This window comes from Plecotus auritus (genome assembly GCF_963455305.1).
Source record: "Plecotus auritus genome assembly, chromosome: 4".
NCBI lineage: Eukaryota > Metazoa > Chordata > Mammalia > Chiroptera > Vespertilionidae > Plecotus > Plecotus auritus.
The window spans coordinates 60363391-60380987 of NC_137775.1; the positions used below are offsets into that span (position 1 = coordinate 60363391).

Below are 17597 nucleotides of genomic sequence, written 5' to 3' on the forward strand. Positions count from 1 at the left end.
GCATTAATGTTTTACCTGACTCATGTGGAATGGAAAACAGAAAAGTATGAGGTCCAGTGTGCTTCTCTGTACAAGTACACTTGAGTCCTGCACCGAGGTACTTACTGCTTCTACCTAAAATGAGAGAACCTTTAATATCTATTATCTACTGTTACACTGGGAAATGTTTAACATGAAAATGTAACAACTCTTCATTTTCTCCCATAAATAAAAATATGCTTCTGAGCATCTTATCAATAATTAAATATATTTACATTACTTTGAGTAGGTAAATATATTATGATGGTTTAAAAATTAAGAAGCACAAAAGTGTATACAGCAAAAAGGTTCTCTCCCATCTCCGTCTTCCAACCATTCATCCAATTTCCTTTTTGCAAGCAACCATTATTACTAGTGAATACTTTCTGCAAGTATACGTAAACAAAAATACACAGGCATATATCCAAAGCTCTGCCATTTCCATTTAAAAATATATTTTGGAGATCGTTCCTTATCAGTACATAAAGTACTGTATTATTCTTTATGGCCACAGAAGTACTTTATTTCATAGATAAACTCTATTTAACTAGGTTCCTAAAGATAGACATTTATACACTTTGCAGACATTTATTGTTGTAAATAATGCTGCAATATACTTACATAATATACAAATACATCCCTCAAAGTAGTGTTGTCAGGTCTTAGGGTATACACAATTGCAATTTAAACAGTGTGATGCTTTCTATTAAGGTTACATATATTTATATTCCCACCAGCTATGTGTGACAGTTTCTGTTTTTCCATGTTTACCCATGCATTTTTTATTTTTGTCAATCTGATACATGAAAACTGATATGTTGTTGTATTTAAATTTTTATTTCTCTTATAAATAATGTTGAGTGCCTTTTCATGTTTAAATTATTTTTATTTCTTAGGTACATTATCTGTTCAAATGTATTCTTCCACTATATTTGATAGTACCTCTTTCAATATTAGGGAGATTAGTTCTTTCACTATGATGTGTGGCAAATGGTTTTCCAATTATGGCATTTGTCTTTCAAAAAAAATTTATGAAATGACTTGTTTAAAACTTTCATTAAATAATTAAAAGGAGCCCAGCCGGCGTGGCTCAGTGGTTGAGCGTCCTGGGTTCAATTCCCGGTCAGGACACATGCCCGGGTTGTGAGCTTGATCCCGAGTGTGGGGCGTGCAGGAGGCAGCCAATCAATGATTCTCTCTCATCATGGATGTTTCTATCTCTCTCTCCCTCTCCTTTCCTCTGAAATCAATTTTAAAAATTTTTTAAAAAATAATAATTAAAAAGAAATGTAAAAAACAATACATTTAAAGATCTGCATAAAAATGGTGTATCCATTTTGGAAAATAATTTGCCAGTTTCTTGTACACTTAAATATACATTACAAGAAAATGTAGGAGTAAATCTTTGTGACCTTGGATTAGATACAATTTCTTAGGTATTATATAACACCAAAAGCACAATGACAAGAGAATAAACATAAATTGAACTTGATCAAAATGAAAACTTTTGTGCTTCAAAGGACACAATTAAGAAACTGAAATCCTGGCCAGTGTGGCTCAGTTGATTGAAGCGTTGTCCCATACCCCATTCAATTCCCAATCAGGACACATATCCAGGCTGCAGGTTTGATCCCTGGTGGGGTGCATACAGGAGCCAACAGATCCATGTTTCTCTCTCACATCAGTGTTTCTTTCTCTCTCTCTCTCTCCTCTCCCTCCCTCTCTCTAAAATCAATTTAAAAAGAAAATATACCCTCAGGTGAGGATTAAAAAAAGGAAGCTGACAAGATAATCCACAGAATGGGGCAAAATATTTTCAAGTCTTACACACATTAAGGGTTTAATATTCAAAATAAATAAAGAACTCCCACAACTCAACAAGAAAAAGAGAAATAACCCAATTTAATGCGCAAGAACTTTGAATAGATACTTCTCCAAAGAACATATAAAAATGGTCCAAAACTACAAGAAAATACTCTCAATATTATTAGTCATTAGGGAAATGCAAATCAAAACTACTTCACATCCACTAGGATGAGTATAATAAAAAGACAGACAATAACAAGTGTTCACAAGGATGTGCAGAAGTGGGACCCCTCATATATTGCTGGTGGAAATGTAAATTGATACAGTCACTTTGGAAAACAGCTTGCCAGTTCCTCAAAAAGTTAATCATAGAGTTATACCATATGACCCAGCAATTCCACTTCTAAGTATATACTCAAAAGAATGCATGCCTACAGAAACACTTATTCATGAATGTTCATAGAGCATCACTCTTAACAGTGAAAAAATAAACAAGAACCAGAAGTCACTCAACTCATGAATGGAAAAACAAAATGGGATACAGATATCCATATAATGGAATATTATTCAGCCATAAAAAGGAGTGAAGTACTGCCACATGCTTCAAATCTTGAAAATATTATGGTAAGTGAAAAAAGCCATTCATAAAAGATTACATATTGTATAAATCCATTTATAAAAAATGTCCAGAATAGGCAAATTTACAGAAACAGAAAATAGATAGGTGGTTTCTAGGGGCAGGAGTGAAGGAGCATGGTGAGTGGGTATGGGGTAATGAAAATGTTCTGAAATTAGATAGTGATAGTTGCACAGATTTATGAATATACTAAAAACCAATAAACTGTACAACTTAAAAGGGTAAATTGTATGGTATGTGAACTATATATATCAATAAAGCTGTTATTTTAAAAAAGTTAAAAATACATTTACCATATAAACCAAAAATTCCATTCCTAGGTATTTTCCTAAGAAATAAAAACATATATCTACACAAGGAATTCTATGCAAATGTTTACAGTACCTTTTCCATAATTACCCCAAACTGGAAACAATTTAATCAACCATTTATCAGTGAATAAGTAAACAAACTGTGGTACATTCATACCATACTACACAGCATAATGGAACAAATTACTCATATATGCAAAAACATAAATGAATCTCAAATCTGTTATATCAAGTGAAGGAAACAAGAATTAATTGCTATGCCCTGCCCGCCTGGCTCACTGGCTGTGCATTGACCTATGAACCAGAACGTTATGTTTTGATTTCGGTCAGGGCACATGCCCAGGTTGAAGGCTCAATTCCCAGTAGGGGTCTTGCAGGATGCAGCCAACTAATGATTCTCTCTCTGATCATTGATTTTTTAATCTCTCTGTCCCTCTCCCCTCCTTTCTGAAATCAATAAAAATATATTTTAAAAAGAAGAATTAATGGTTAATACAGTATTATTCTATTTATATAACATTCTGGGAAAGCACAACTATAGAAACAGAAAACAGACCATTGTTTGCAAAAGCCTAGGCATGTAGGGGAAGGGGAGTGACTACAAAGGGGCACAAGAGAACATTTTATGGTGATATAAATATCCTATATTTTGATTGTAGCATTGGTTTCATGACTGTGTGTCTGTCAAAATTCATAAAACTGTACATGTAAGACAAGTTAATTTCAGTGTATGTTAATTATACTTTAATAAATATAACTGAAAATCTGCTCAAAAATCTCTGTCATATCATAATCATGTGGAAGTAAAGTACAGGATGATTAATTAAAATGTGGTGTTTTTTTTAATTTCCAAAGGACCCTTGAGGCTTTCTTTGTTTTTTAATCCTTGAGTATTTTAAGAGTAAATACTCCAGAGATAAATGGTCTCCTTCTGTTCTTAATCTTCAAATTAAAAGGTATAAACAATCAGTGTGATTTTTTCCACTATCTGATTTTAGTACTACATCCTCTGACACAAATCCCACACAGAATATAGCTATCATTTTGTCTAAAACATCTTTCCTATAAAGAAAATTATGATCAAAGAGAAGGTTCATTTCAGAATAACATAATAAATGTGGCTATGTTAACAGTGGTCTGATAAGCAAGCAAGATGATATAAAGACCACTTATTTGCTTGATAATAAAAATAACATAAATAACAATTTCCTTTCCATGAAAAAAGATTCTGAAAATTTTAAAAACAATAATTACTGATTAGTTTTGTCTTTAAGTTTCCTTGATGAAAAATGTAAGCTCCATGAAAATAGGAACTCTGTTTATGGCACGACTTTCAATATCTGTCTGAAATAGTGTACTGACTCTAAAGAAGTATTTGTTCAAGGAGCAACCATATATGGACCTACCATTAACTCAATATCACTGCCAATTATATAAAGTTGGTCTTCCATGGAAAGCTTCCTGTTCAAATGGGCTAGAACATACGTGATTCCAGGTAAACGCACAGCAGGACTGGTGAGAAGACTACCCCAGAGGGCACTATAGAATGCTGATTGGTCCACTGCAGCAGCAACCTTTTCCAACAATGTGTTTGTTCTGAGGGACAAAATAAGATAGTTTAAGAAGATTTATTGTCAGACTGTTAAAAATAAATTGTTATTCTCTTCCAGAATGTATGCAAATATCCATATTATAGTCATATGCTTTACCCAAGAGACAAGTGTGATAGCCTGGAAAGAGCATGTACTTTACAAATCAGAAGACTGGATTTAAGTCCTGTCTCCACCATTTACTAGCTGTGTAATTTGGGAAATCACTTAATACGTCTTCAGTTCAGTTTCTTTATCTATAAAATTAAGATAACAACAAAAACAATATCACAAGTCCTATCTATTTCAGTGGGTTGTTAAATACCATATACTTTTAGTTAGTAGTACTCTTATAGCAAAACATATTTTCTGTTCATTTTCTATAAAATCTTAAAAAGGGCATTTCGAAATGTTTCCTTCTCTTTAAAATCACACTATGTAATTCACAACAACTTTGATAAATTAGACCTATGACAAAATCATTACTGTTCTATTAAGAACTACATTTAAAAATTACTCTTGCCGGATTGCTTGGCTCTGTAGTTGAGCATCGACCTATGAACCCAGGAGGTCAGGGTTTGATTCTGGTCAGGGCATATGCCTGGGTTGTGGGCTCGATCCCCAATGTGGGGCGTGCGGGAGGCAGCCGATCAATGATTCTCTCTCATCATTGATGTTTCTATCTCTCTCTCCCTCTCTCTTCCTCTCTGAAATCAATAAAAAATATATTTTAAAAAATTAGACTTGATTTCTTGTGAACAAAAAATAAACATTTTAATACACAAATATAGATAATATTATAGCATAGCCAGAATCAAGAGAATCTGATGAGTCTTATTGTTTACTTGCTATAATACAAAACTGTAATCCCTTCTGACCTCAATTGATCTATGCATTGAATGAAGAACATATTTACAAATCCTTTCATAGAACTTGTGTGGAATAAGTGGCTAACGATAACGCTATGTTCTGAATGTTTCTGGCCCCTCAAAATTCACATGTTAAACCTTAACCCCCAAAGGTGATGGTATAAGGAGGTGAAAGCTTTTGGGAGATGCTTAAGTCATGAAGGCCCTCCTGAATGAGATTAGTTTTCTTATGAAAGAAACCCAAAGAACTGAGCCAGAAAGAGCGCTCTCAATAGAACAACACCATGATGGCAAATTGAACTTAGATTTCCAACCGCCAGGACTGAGAAATACATTTCTGTAGTTTATCAGTTACCCAGTCTGGGGTACATTGTTATAGAAGCACAAATGGACTATGACACACAAGAAGATAAATCATAGGAATACCACATTAATAAAGATCACTATTCATTTCTATGTTAAAATTTCTAATTGTAACTAATAGAGTTATAAAGTGATATTGATTCTATGCTCCCTTAGGAAAATTAATGCAATAATTTTAAACAAAAATTGATTTATAAAATAAAATAATCTCATGTTATATTTCTAAAATTGTAAGCAAATAAGTGAAAAAGTTAAGAAAAGACAATAAGCTTTGGGGACAAAATTAATTTTTCTCAAAGTAGCCTATAAATATTATCCAATATTTTCAGGATTAGATTCTTACTGTGTATTATGGGAGCTGGTGAAATATAATAAAATGGAGTAGTAGGTAAATATACTAGAATAAATCATTTAAATTTAAAAATTAAGTTTACTTATAAAATAAGTCTGACATTTTCTATTTTTGCCATCTCAACTCATAAGTCCCCTTTCAGGTAAGAATAATGAGATATTGAAGATACTTAATACCATCATGCATTGTCTACAACTATTTGCTTCCCTAGAAATGATAATAGGCTCCCAAAGAAATAAAATCCTTTTTTATAAATTTTTAATGTTTTTATTGATTTCAGAGAGAGGAAGGGAGAGATAGAAATACCAATGATGAGACAGAATCATTGATCAGCTGCTTCCTGCATGCCCCTTACTGGGGACTAAGTCAGCAACCCAGGCATGTGCCCTGACCAGGAATGGAATCATGACCTCCAGGTCCATGGGTCGACACTCAACCAATGACCAACACTGGCTGGGCAGATCAAATAACTTTAAAGTGAAAATATCAACAGTGTTATGTCAACAGCTAATAAAACAGCACTGCACTTGGAGCTATTTTCCAGCACTAACAATTTAAAAACTTTTGTCATTGCCCCAATTTCCCATTATAAAAATTAATCTAAACGTCCTACCTACTGTATTTTTATTTTAAATTGTGGGTCACAATTTTTTGAGTGCTTATAAATGCTAGGCTGTAGACTAAATGATTTCATTATTACAATAACACACTGAAATAAGTATTATGCCTGTTTTATAGATGAGGAAATTGAAAAAAGTTCATAAATGTTTAAAAAAGCTCTCCTGAGCTCACATAGTATCTGTTGAGCCAGGATTTGAACCTAATCCATTTATCTCCCAAGTGTGTGCTCTTATCACCTGGCTTTATTTTCCATGTGATACACAGACTAGATAATTACAATAATTGTTTTGCTACAGAAACCTTCAGGTGGTATACTGAAGTATCTAGAAGAGTTAATTTTTGTGATGTTAAAAACATTACTGATTTAAGGATGCTTGCTGACAAATCCATGACTTTGATTACTTAGCTGCATACCATCTTACCTCTCATAGTACTCTGATCCTTCTTCTAAGCCAGGAAGAATACCAGTTAGCAATCCTTGTAGACCAGGCTTCAGTGTTTTACCCAAAGGCAGGTAATATATCTCATACAAACTTAGCAATGTTGGTTTCACAGACATGGCAGCATTTGCAAGAAGAGGAAATAATCCAGAACTGTTTAAAAATATAAAACCATTAGCAACTATATGCCAATAAACTAGACACACTAGAAGAGATGGAAAAATTCTTAGAAACATACAAAGTACTAGGACTGATTCTGGAAGAAATACAAAGTCTGAATAGACCAATTACTAGTAAGGAGATTGAATCACTAATAAAAAAAAAAATCTCCCAACAAAGAAAAGCTCAGGACCAAATGAATTCACTGGTGAATCTTAGCAAGCATTTAAAGAATCATTAATGACAATCCTTCCAAGAAAATCAAAGAAAAGAGAACACTCCCAAACTCATTTTCTGAGGCCAAACCAAAGCCAGAAAAGGACACTGGCAGAAAAGAAAACTATGAACCAATATCCTGATGAATATGGTGCAAAAATGCTCAATAAAATACTAGCAAACTGAGTTCACCAGCACTTTAAAGGAATTATTCACCATGATCAAGTGGGATCTATACCTGGGATGCCCAAACATATGCGCCCCGCCCCCAAAACAAAAACAAAAACCACCAATGCAACACATCACATTAATAGAATTAAAGAAAAACATCAGCCCTAACCGGTTTGGTTCAGTGGATAGAGCGTCGGCCTGCGGACTGAAAGGTCCCAGGTTCGATTCCGGGCAAGGGCATGTACCTTGGTTGTGGGCACATCCCCAGTAGGAGGTGTGCAGGAGGCAGCTGATCGATGTTTCTAACTCTCTATCCCTCTCCCTTCCTCTCTGTAAAAAATCAATAAAATATATTTAAAAAAAAAGAAAAGAAAAACATCATATACTAGTATTCTTCTCAATAAACACAGAAAAAACATTTGACAAAATTCAACATCCATTCATTATAATATTTATAGTATCAAAGAACTGAATTATTTAACAAATAACGTTTCTTTAGATTATTCATTCAGGGTCTATTACCTGTCACATAGTTTTTAAGGTGTTGAGGCTATAACAATTAATAAATTATATGAAGAAATTCCTGCCCTAGCTGGTTTTGCTCAGTGGATAGAGCATCAGCCTGCAGACTGAAGGGTCTCAGGTTTGATTCTGGTCAAGGGCATATGCCTGGGTTGGGGGCTTGATCCCCAGTAGGGGGCATGCAGGAGGCAGCTGATCAATGATTCTCTCTCATCATTGATGTTTCTATCTCTCCCTCTCCATTCCTCTCTGATATCAATATTTTTTTTTAAATTCCTGCCCCATACCCTCATAAAACTTATTTTCAAGGAACTAAGGTAGAATACATACAGTAACCCAACAATATATATCTCAATATCTCAGATAGTGATAAGTGTCACAGAGTTAAAAAAAAGGCAGAGAAGGAAAAGCCAGGAGCAAGTATTGCAATTTTAAACAGTTGTTCAGAGAAGACTTATCTGAGCAGAAATTAAAGAAAGAGAAAACATATTCACGGTAAAGTGAACCAGCAAAGCTAAAAGTTTATTTTTCAAACAACTAATAAAATTGGTAAACTCATAAGACTGATCAAAGTGGAAAAAAGGAGGTTGAAGTCACTAATGCCAAGAGTGAAAGAGACACCACTATAGATCATATATATTGCAAAGATCAATGAGGATCCATGGGGAGCGGGCCTAAGCTGGCAGTCGGACATCCCTCGAGGGCTCCCGGACTGTGAGAGGGAACAGGCTGGGCTGAGGGCCCCAGCCCCCCAGTGCACGAATGTCGTGCACCGGGCTTCTAGTAGTATATAATGAACAACTTCAGGGAGACAGACCTAAACATTTAGATAAAATGGGCAAATTTCTAAGATAAAAACTGACATAAGTAAAAATTTTAAATAGTCCTATACCTACTAAAGAAATTAAATTTCTAACTATAAACTCTCCTACAAAGATAAACTCCAAATGGCTTCAATGAGGAAATCATCCAAATATTTAAGGAAGAAACTGTATCTTATAAAACTTCTAGAACAGTGGTCGGCAAACTCATTAGTCAACAGAGCGGCAAACCGCGGCTCACGAGCCGCAGTTTGCCGACCACTGTTCTAGAAAATTGAAAAAATTTTCCACCTTAACATCAAACCAGATAAAAATGTTAAACCAGTCACTCTTTAGTGAACATAGATTCAAGACAACTAAAAAAAAAAAAAGGCAAAATAAATCCAGTGACATAAAGATTACAAATCATAAGCAAATTACACATATTCCAGAAAGGAGAGGTGTATTAAAACTTTAAAAATATTGAACACTTTCTACCTAAGGTGGAGAACATGAGAGTGATGTTCATCATCACCACTTCTCTTTAACACTGTATTAGAGTTCCCAGTCAGTTCAATAAGACAAGCAAAAATAAAGTATCTTAAAGCTGGACTATAAATAATAAAACTCATTATTATAACATGACTGTATATACTGAAAATTCCAAAGAGTCTAAAAACTATTAGAAAAAAATAGGTGAATTTTGCAAAGTTGCTGGATACAAAGTCAATATAGAAAAAACCATTGTATTTCTAAGTTTTAGCAATAATATCCAAGGTAAAGATTCCTTAAACACACAAAATGACCACATATAAAAGAAAAGTTGATAAACTAGATTTCATTAAAATTAAGAACCTTCTTCAAAAAAGAGCATTAAGAAATTTTAGTTTTTAAAAGATGTCATTTAGGAGTGAAAAGACAAGCCACAAACTTGAGGGATAAATACATATACATATACATAAATCTAGGTTTCATTAAAATTAAGAAACTTCTTCAAAAAAGAGCATTAAGAAATTTTGATTTTTAAAAGATGTCATTTAGGAGTGAAAAGACAAGCCACAAACTTGGGGGATAAATAAATATACATATACATAAATATAGGTATCTATAATAATAAAAGCCTAATATACTAATTAGACCGGACAGCCAAACAACCTTCCAGACGTCATTCCTGACATCCTTCTGGATGAAGCTGCAGTGGCGGGGGCCGAGGCAGAGGCAGTTAGGGGAGATTAGGCAGTCAGGAGAGCGGTTAGGGGCGATCAGGCAGGCAGGCAAGTGGTTAGGGGTGATCAGGCAGGCAGGCAGGCAGACAGAGGGGTTAAGGGTGATCAAGTAGGCAGGCTAGCAGTTAGGGGCAATCAGGCAGGCAGGGAGAGTGGTTAGGGGTGATCAGGAAGGCAGGCAAGCAGTTAGGGGTGATCAGGCAGGCAGAGGTGATTAGGGGTGATGAGGCAGGCAGGCGACTGGTTAGGGGCGATCGGGCAGGCAGGCTGAGTAGTTAGGGGCATCAGGCAGGCAGGCGAGTAGTTAGGGGCGATGAGGCAGGCAGAGTGGTTAGGGGCAATCAGGCAGGCAGGCAGGCGAGCAGTTAGGAGCCAGCGGATTGCAAGAGGGATGTCCTACTGCCAGTTTCCCTGTGGGATTGGGCCTAAACCAGCAGTTAAACATCCCTCGAGCGGTCCCAGATTGCGAGGATGCAGGCCGGGCTGAGGGACCCCCTCCCATGCACGAATTTTGTGCACCGGGCCTCTAGTATAGATATAAACAGAAACAGAAAAAGAGAGGGACAAAGAGGAAGAGACACAGGGAGAGAAAGATAGATAGCTGGAGAGGTAGATATTCTGATTAAAAAAGGATAGGAGGAAATTTTCTAGTGACAGAAATGTCTTATCTTGCTTTAAGAAATGTCTTATCTTACACAATTGACTACATTTGACAAAACTTATCAAACTGAATACTTATGATCTGTTCATTTTACTGTATGTAAATTACAGCAACAATTAAAAAAAAAGAGAGAGAGCCCTAACCAGTTTGGCTCAGTGGCTAGAGCGTCGGCCTGCGGACTGAAGGATCCCGGCTTCGATTCCAGTCAAGAGCATGTACCCTGGTTGCGGGCACATCCCCCGTAGGGGGTGTGCAGGAGGCAGCTGATCGATGTTTCTCTCTCATCGATGTTTCTGGCTCTCTATCCCTCTCCCTTCCTCTTTGTAAAAAGTCAATAAAATATATTTTAAAAAAATAAAATAAAATAAAAAAAGAGAGAAAGAATTAATGATCTAGATAGCAATATAAGTTGCTCCCAACTGCAGTCCCTGTCACAAGAGGAACAAACTACCAACTATCCATAGACAAGATACATTGTGAAAATCCCAAATAATGGGGTGAGGATTAAGCACCACCTCTGGACCACAAAGACTGAGAAGGACCACACTGAAAGGGTAAGAGGAATGGTTACACTCTGATTGTATGGCCCTCCCCAGGTTGGCACAGTACCACACTCTTGCCCTATAGTTCCTCCAGTGAGAAAAAGCCCCAGGTAGACATCCAGCACCCTCAGGACTGTGGAATGCTTCCCAGTAGGTTCAGTTGGGTCTCACCTCACATTGATCACAGGGGGAACATATGAAGATCAGACTGAATAAGTAAACTGAATTATAGAACACTATAGACCCACTGGACCTAACATACATTTATAGAACACTAGAGGCCCGGTACATGAAATTCATGCATGGAGGGGGGTTCCTCAGCCCGGCCTGCACCCTCTCCAATCTGGGACCCCTCAGACATCCCTCTTGAAATCCGGGACGACTGGCTCCTAACTACCTGCCTGCCTGCCTGCCTGCCAGATTGCCCCTAACCCCTCTGCCTGCCTGCCTAATCGCCCCTACCTTGCCCCCCTGCCAGCCTAATTGCCCCTACCTTGCCTCCCTGCTGGCCTGATCACCCCTACCTTGCCCCCCTGCCTGCCTGTTTGCCTCTAACCTCTCTGCTTGCCTGCCTGATCGCCCCTAACTGCCCTCCCCTGCCGGCCTGATACTGTTTTGATTACTATAGCTTTGTAATATCAGAAATTAGAAAGTGTGATGCCTTCAGCTTTGTTCTTCTTTCTCAGGATTTCTTTGACTATTCAAGGTCCTATGTGGTTCCAAATGAATTTTAGGATTTTTTAAAGTTTTTCTGTAAAAAATGCCATTGAAATCTTGATAGGAATTTCACTGAATCTTTTGGTACTATTGATCTTGCCCCTAACTGCTCTCCCCTGCTGGCCTGATCGCCCCTAACTGCCTCTGCCTGCCTGATCACCCCTAACTGCCCTCCCCTGCCGGCCTGATCTCACCCCCAACTGCCGTCCCCTGCAGGCCTGATCTTGCCCCAAATGCCCTAAGCGACCATTAAGACTGAACGACCGGAATGACTGGTCGACCAGTCACTATGACAAACACTTACCACCAGGGGGCAGACACTCAATGCAGGAGCTTCCCCTTGGTGGTCAGTGCGCTCCCACAGCCAACCTCCCGCGGTCCCTCCCCGCCGCCGGCTAGCCCCCCAATAGGCCTCAATAACCAGACAGGCCAAGGGGCCCCACCAGTGCACGAATTCATGCACTGGGCCTCTAGTATTAGCATAAACATGCATATGTAACTATGCAAGGAGATGAATGTGTTAACTGTACTTACTGTGGTATAAAGATGGGGGAGGAGAACAAAACATTTTATAAATACATGAAAAAAAGAGAGAATTAGTAACCTGGAAGCTAGGTAAGAGGAAATTACCCAGAATGCATTACAGACAAAGGTTTAAGAGATGGGGAAGCCAGAGTGAAAAGATCTAACATATGTTTACTAGTAATCATATTTCCAAAATAATGGAAGAGAAAATAGAGTAAAGGCAAATTTTCTCTCAAAGAGATTCCAGAAGTGATTAGAGCATTAGTCCATAGATTTAAAAATTCCAATGAACCCAAAACAGGATAAATAAAAAGATACCTGAATACATCATAGTAAAACTACAAAGATATAGAGGAAGAGCTATTTCAGGTGGGGTAATTAGGCAAGTCTTCTCTGAGGAGTTGATGTTTAATCAGAGACCTATATTAGAATATTTAGGGTAAGGGAAAAGCAAAGAAAATGAGGAAGAATAAGCAAAGAGATCTGTGTCACCAGAATGGAATAAATTGGGGGGAAAGTGGTAGGGGTTGAAGAGCATTGACAGGGCCAGGGCCAGGCTATATAAAGCCATAGAAGCCATGGTTAGGACTTTGAATTTTGCTTTTAAGTATGACAGAAAGAGTTCAGTGAAGGTTTTTAGCAGTGGAATGACAATATTTAATATACTATAAGGTTTACTCTGCTATTATGTGGAGAAAAGGGTATATATAAGAGGATAAGAACAGATGTGTAAATGTTATGAGGCCAATGATAAAAGACCAGACTAGATATGATGCTTATTTAGAGTGGATGCTGCTAGTGAAAGTAGAGAGAAATAAATGTATTTGTGACATACTGGTATATCAGAATAGCTAACATTTATTGAACTAATGTTGCACATTGTTCTAAGCACTTTAAATATATTAACTCTCTTAATTCTATTAACAACTTATAAAATTAGTCATTTTACAGATGAAAACACACACACAAAAGGTGAAGAAAATGGCCCCATGTCACAGAACGAGTTATTGGTAAAGGTAAGCAGTCTTGCCTCTGCTCTTAACCACTATGAGACAGAACTGGTAGTGACAGAATGTACATGGGAAGGAGGAGGATATTGAGCTTCAATTTCCCTTTTTAAAAAATTATTTATTGAGGTGACAATGGTTAATATAAGTATATAGGTTTCAAGTGTGCAATTCTATGATATATCATCTGTATATTGCACTGTGTATTTACCACCCACAGTCACCATATATTTGACCCCTCTTTACCTTTTACTGCCCCTCAACCTCCCTTCCCCTCTGGTAACCACCATACTGTTGTCTGTGTCTATAAGTTTTCATTTGTCTGTTCATTTGTTACGTTTAGTTTATATCCTACACATGAGTGAACCATAGATTCTTGACTTTTCCTATTTGATTTATATGACCCAGCAACACCTCAATAGATGAATGGATAAAAAAGATGTGGCAAATATATATAATGGAATATTACGCAGCCCATAAGAAAAGATGAAATACTGCCATTTGCGACAACATGAATAAATCTTGCGAATATCATGCTAAGCAAAATAAGTTAATTGCACATTAAAGATAAATCATGGGAAAGGATAAACCTGCCCAAGAAGTGAATATAAAGTGATATCATAAGGCACAGGACTAAGCAAGCCCTAAGAAACTCCATATGTAGATATCAGGGAAAGGAGAGAAGGCAAGTGATCAAGTAACTAAACTGGAGAACATGGTACCACAGAAGCCAAGAGAAAAGAATACTTCAAGTAGAGAATGTTGAAAGTTACTGAGAGATCAAGGTATCTTATTTTTTCTCAAGATACTTTCAAGCTTAAAAAGGTAGAAAATACTGTAGTCTCAATAATTTTGAATGAAAACTTCATAAATGATCTCCAAGAAAAAAAATTATATATTAAGGAATATTCTAAATTTTTCTGAATCACTTAACTATCAAATATTTAGGATACATATCTAAGGCCCTGGCCAGATAGCTCAATTGGTTAGAGCACTGTCCTGATACGCTTAAGGTTGGATCCCTGGCCAGGGCACATACAAGAAGCAACTAGTGAATGCACAGATAAGTGGAACAACAAAATGATATTTCCTTCTCTCTTTCTCCCTCCCTCTCACCTCACCCCTTCTTCTCTACCTCTAAAAAATTTTTCAAAAATCCGTATCTGAAAACCTCCATCAAGGAATTTTCCATTTTTTAGCTTTTACTACAAAAAGCATAGTTAAAAAAATATTTTTATTTACATGTAAATAGATAGTAAAATTATTCTTACCTATATAAAAAAAGATCTTTGGCAAGTCGCTTAGGTCCAATGATTTTGAAGATAATTTCATATGTTTCAAGTGCCTTCCGATGAACTCCACCTGGCAATGCTGGATGCAGACACTGAGCTAGGCGTTTGCCTATGGTCAGCTTTTTGGGCACCACTTGGTACTTTGCATTATTCTGTAAAACCTTGAAGAAAACATTTTAATTCAGTTGAGAAAAAAATACTACATCTCATATTATTTCCACTTTCTAACACACTATCATAAAAAATCCTTACAGAACTTCTTTATACTTCAAAATATTAGAGAGAAGATCAAAGAACTTTTACTTTTGTCAGTTGTATCTATCAAGGTATAGCATATTTGAAATTAAAACTGAAAATTAAAAAAATATTTAATGTGCTTTTAAGACTCCATTGCATGTTAACAGAAATAACATTTTTATTAAAAATAACTATATTTCCAAAAATTTATTCATGAGAGGCATTGTTTTATATTTTTGTAAAACTTTAATGTTAATCAGCCTTTGATCTATTTTTGATATGTCTTTAGAAATATATAGAGAATATTGGACTTCAACATAGATATATAGTTGGAAGAGGGACAACCACTACTTTAGTGTATCATATTATATCAAGTAATTGTAATACTTACAATAATTAATTTCCACAATCCTGAATTACTTTTAAACATAGTTCCTAGCAAGTCTTCAGAAAGAGAATCTTTAGACCAAAGGGAACCTAACTACCTTTAAGCAAACTGGTACTTTTAGTTGCAATTGGCACACTGAAAATGTAAGATTTTCTTTTTAAGATATCAGGGTAATTATCTAGAGCAGTGGTCGGCAAACTGCGGCTCGCGAGCCACGGTTTGCTGCTCTGTTGACTAATGAATTGCCGACCGCTGGGATAGGGGCTTAATCACAAGGAACAACAGCAGCCTGTAATTATTGGAATTGAGAGTCTAGGTCAGTGGTCGGCAAACTCATTAGTCAACAGAGCAGGAAACCGTGGCTCGCGATCCGCATGTGGCTTGCAAGCCGCAGTTTGCCGACCACTGATCTAGAGTATCAGGTGGAAAACTAATGTTCTTGGTGTGTATTTTAAGATAAATTTCTTTCCTAATAACTCTATGCTAAGCTATTTGATTTTAAAATTATTATTGGGCCCAACCCTGGTCACTCAGTTGATTAGAGCATCATCCCTTTTAAAAAACAAAACAAAAAAAGGTTGCGGGGTCAATTCCCAGTTAGGGCACATACCTCGGTTGCCAATTCCATGGTCTGGGTGCATAGGGATCAATGATTCTCTTTCATATCAATGTTTCTCTCCCACTCTCTCTCTTTCCCCCCCACCCCAACCTTCTTCTCTCTCTAAAATCAATAAAAACATATCTTCAGGTAAAGATAAAAAATGAAAATAAAAATAAAAAAATAATTGTTATTGAGTTTTCCTTTTCTATCTCCTCCCCTGATCCACTTAATATTTAGAAGTATTCCTATTCAATGACAACCGTTTAAGTCCAAAATATAAAAAACTATGGGTATAAGGTGATAAAAAAATTTAATTTAAAACAAAGGTCAAAATTTAAAACTATGAGTTGATCAATGGTACCACCAAAATTATAGTGGATAAAAACCACTCAAGTCAAGAAAGATTATTCAAGACCAAGCTCCAAGTGACTGCTTGTCACTTTTGTAAAAAGTACTGTACTGACTATAACTAAGGCTTGCCTACATAAAAAATATTTCCTTACTGCTACATACCATTTGGAAAGACATATTAGTTACTGCTTTCCATATGCAGGTTTCCACTTCGTTGCTAGGAACTCTAGAACCATATTAGATGCTCAGTTACAGAAATGGTTAGGATATTTGATTCTTAGTCTTGTATTTTTATAGGTAACTAGAGGCCCGGTGCACAAAATTCATGCATGGGGGGGGTGTCCCTCAGCCCAGCCTGCACCCTCTCCAATCTGGGACCCCTCGAGGAATGTCCGACTGCCCGTTTAGGCCCGATCCCAGAAGGATCGGGCCTAAACGGGCAGTCGGACATCCCTCTCAAATCCAGGACTGCTGGCTCCCAACTGCTCGCCTGCCTGCCTTCCTGATTGCCCCCTAACTACTCCCATGCCAGCCTGATTGCTGCCTAACTGCTTCCCTGCCAGCCTGTTTGCCCCTAACTGCCCTCCCCTGCAGGCCTGGTCACCCCTAACTGCCATCCCCTGCAGGCCTGGGTCCCCCACAACTGCCCTCCCCTGCAGGCTTGATCGCCCCAAACTGCCCTCCCTTGCAGACCTGGTCCCTCCCAACTGCTCTCCCCTGCTGGCCATCTTGTGGTGGCCATCTTGTGTCCACATGGGGGCAGCCATCTTTGGCCACATGGGGGCAACCATCTTGTGTGTTGGAGTGATGGTCAATCTGCATATTACTCTTTTATTATATAGGATAGAGGCCTGGTGCATGGGTGGGGTCCAGCTGGTTTGCCCTGAAGGGTGTCCCGGATCAGGGTGGGGGTCCCCTTGGGGCGTGGGGCAGCCTGGGCGAGGGGCCTGTGGTGATTTGCAGGCCGGCCACAACCCCCAGTGACCCAAGTGGAGGCCCTGGTATCTGGGATTTATTTATCTTCTACAATTGAAACTTTGTAGCCTTGAGCAGAGACCAAGGGCTGTGGAAACTTGGCTTCCTTCATCGCCAGGGGCAACTCAAGCCTCCTGCTCTCTCCAGCTCCGTGGCTGCTGCCATTTTTATTGGGATTTATTTATCTTCTATAATTGAAAC

The 17597-nt window shown here is 37.5% G+C and overlaps 1 protein-coding gene across 1 annotated transcript in view; it reads right to left on the minus strand.

Annotated features, from left to right (window-relative positions):
• The window catches only part of DOP1A (DOP1 leucine zipper like protein A), a 113602-nt gene that overhangs the window by 74294 nt on the left and 21711 nt on the right, over positions 1-17597 (minus strand). Inside the window, exons 4-7 of the mRNA XM_080667086.1 lie at positions 14824-15005; positions 6989-7159; positions 4179-4368; positions 16-114 (exon numbers count right to left, since the gene is read on the minus strand). Of these exons, the coding sequence (XP_080523212.1) occupies positions 16-114; positions 4179-4368; positions 6989-7159; positions 14824-15005 (642 nt within the window). The remainder of the gene's footprint in view (positions 1-15; positions 115-4178; positions 4369-6988; positions 7160-14823; positions 15006-17597) is intronic.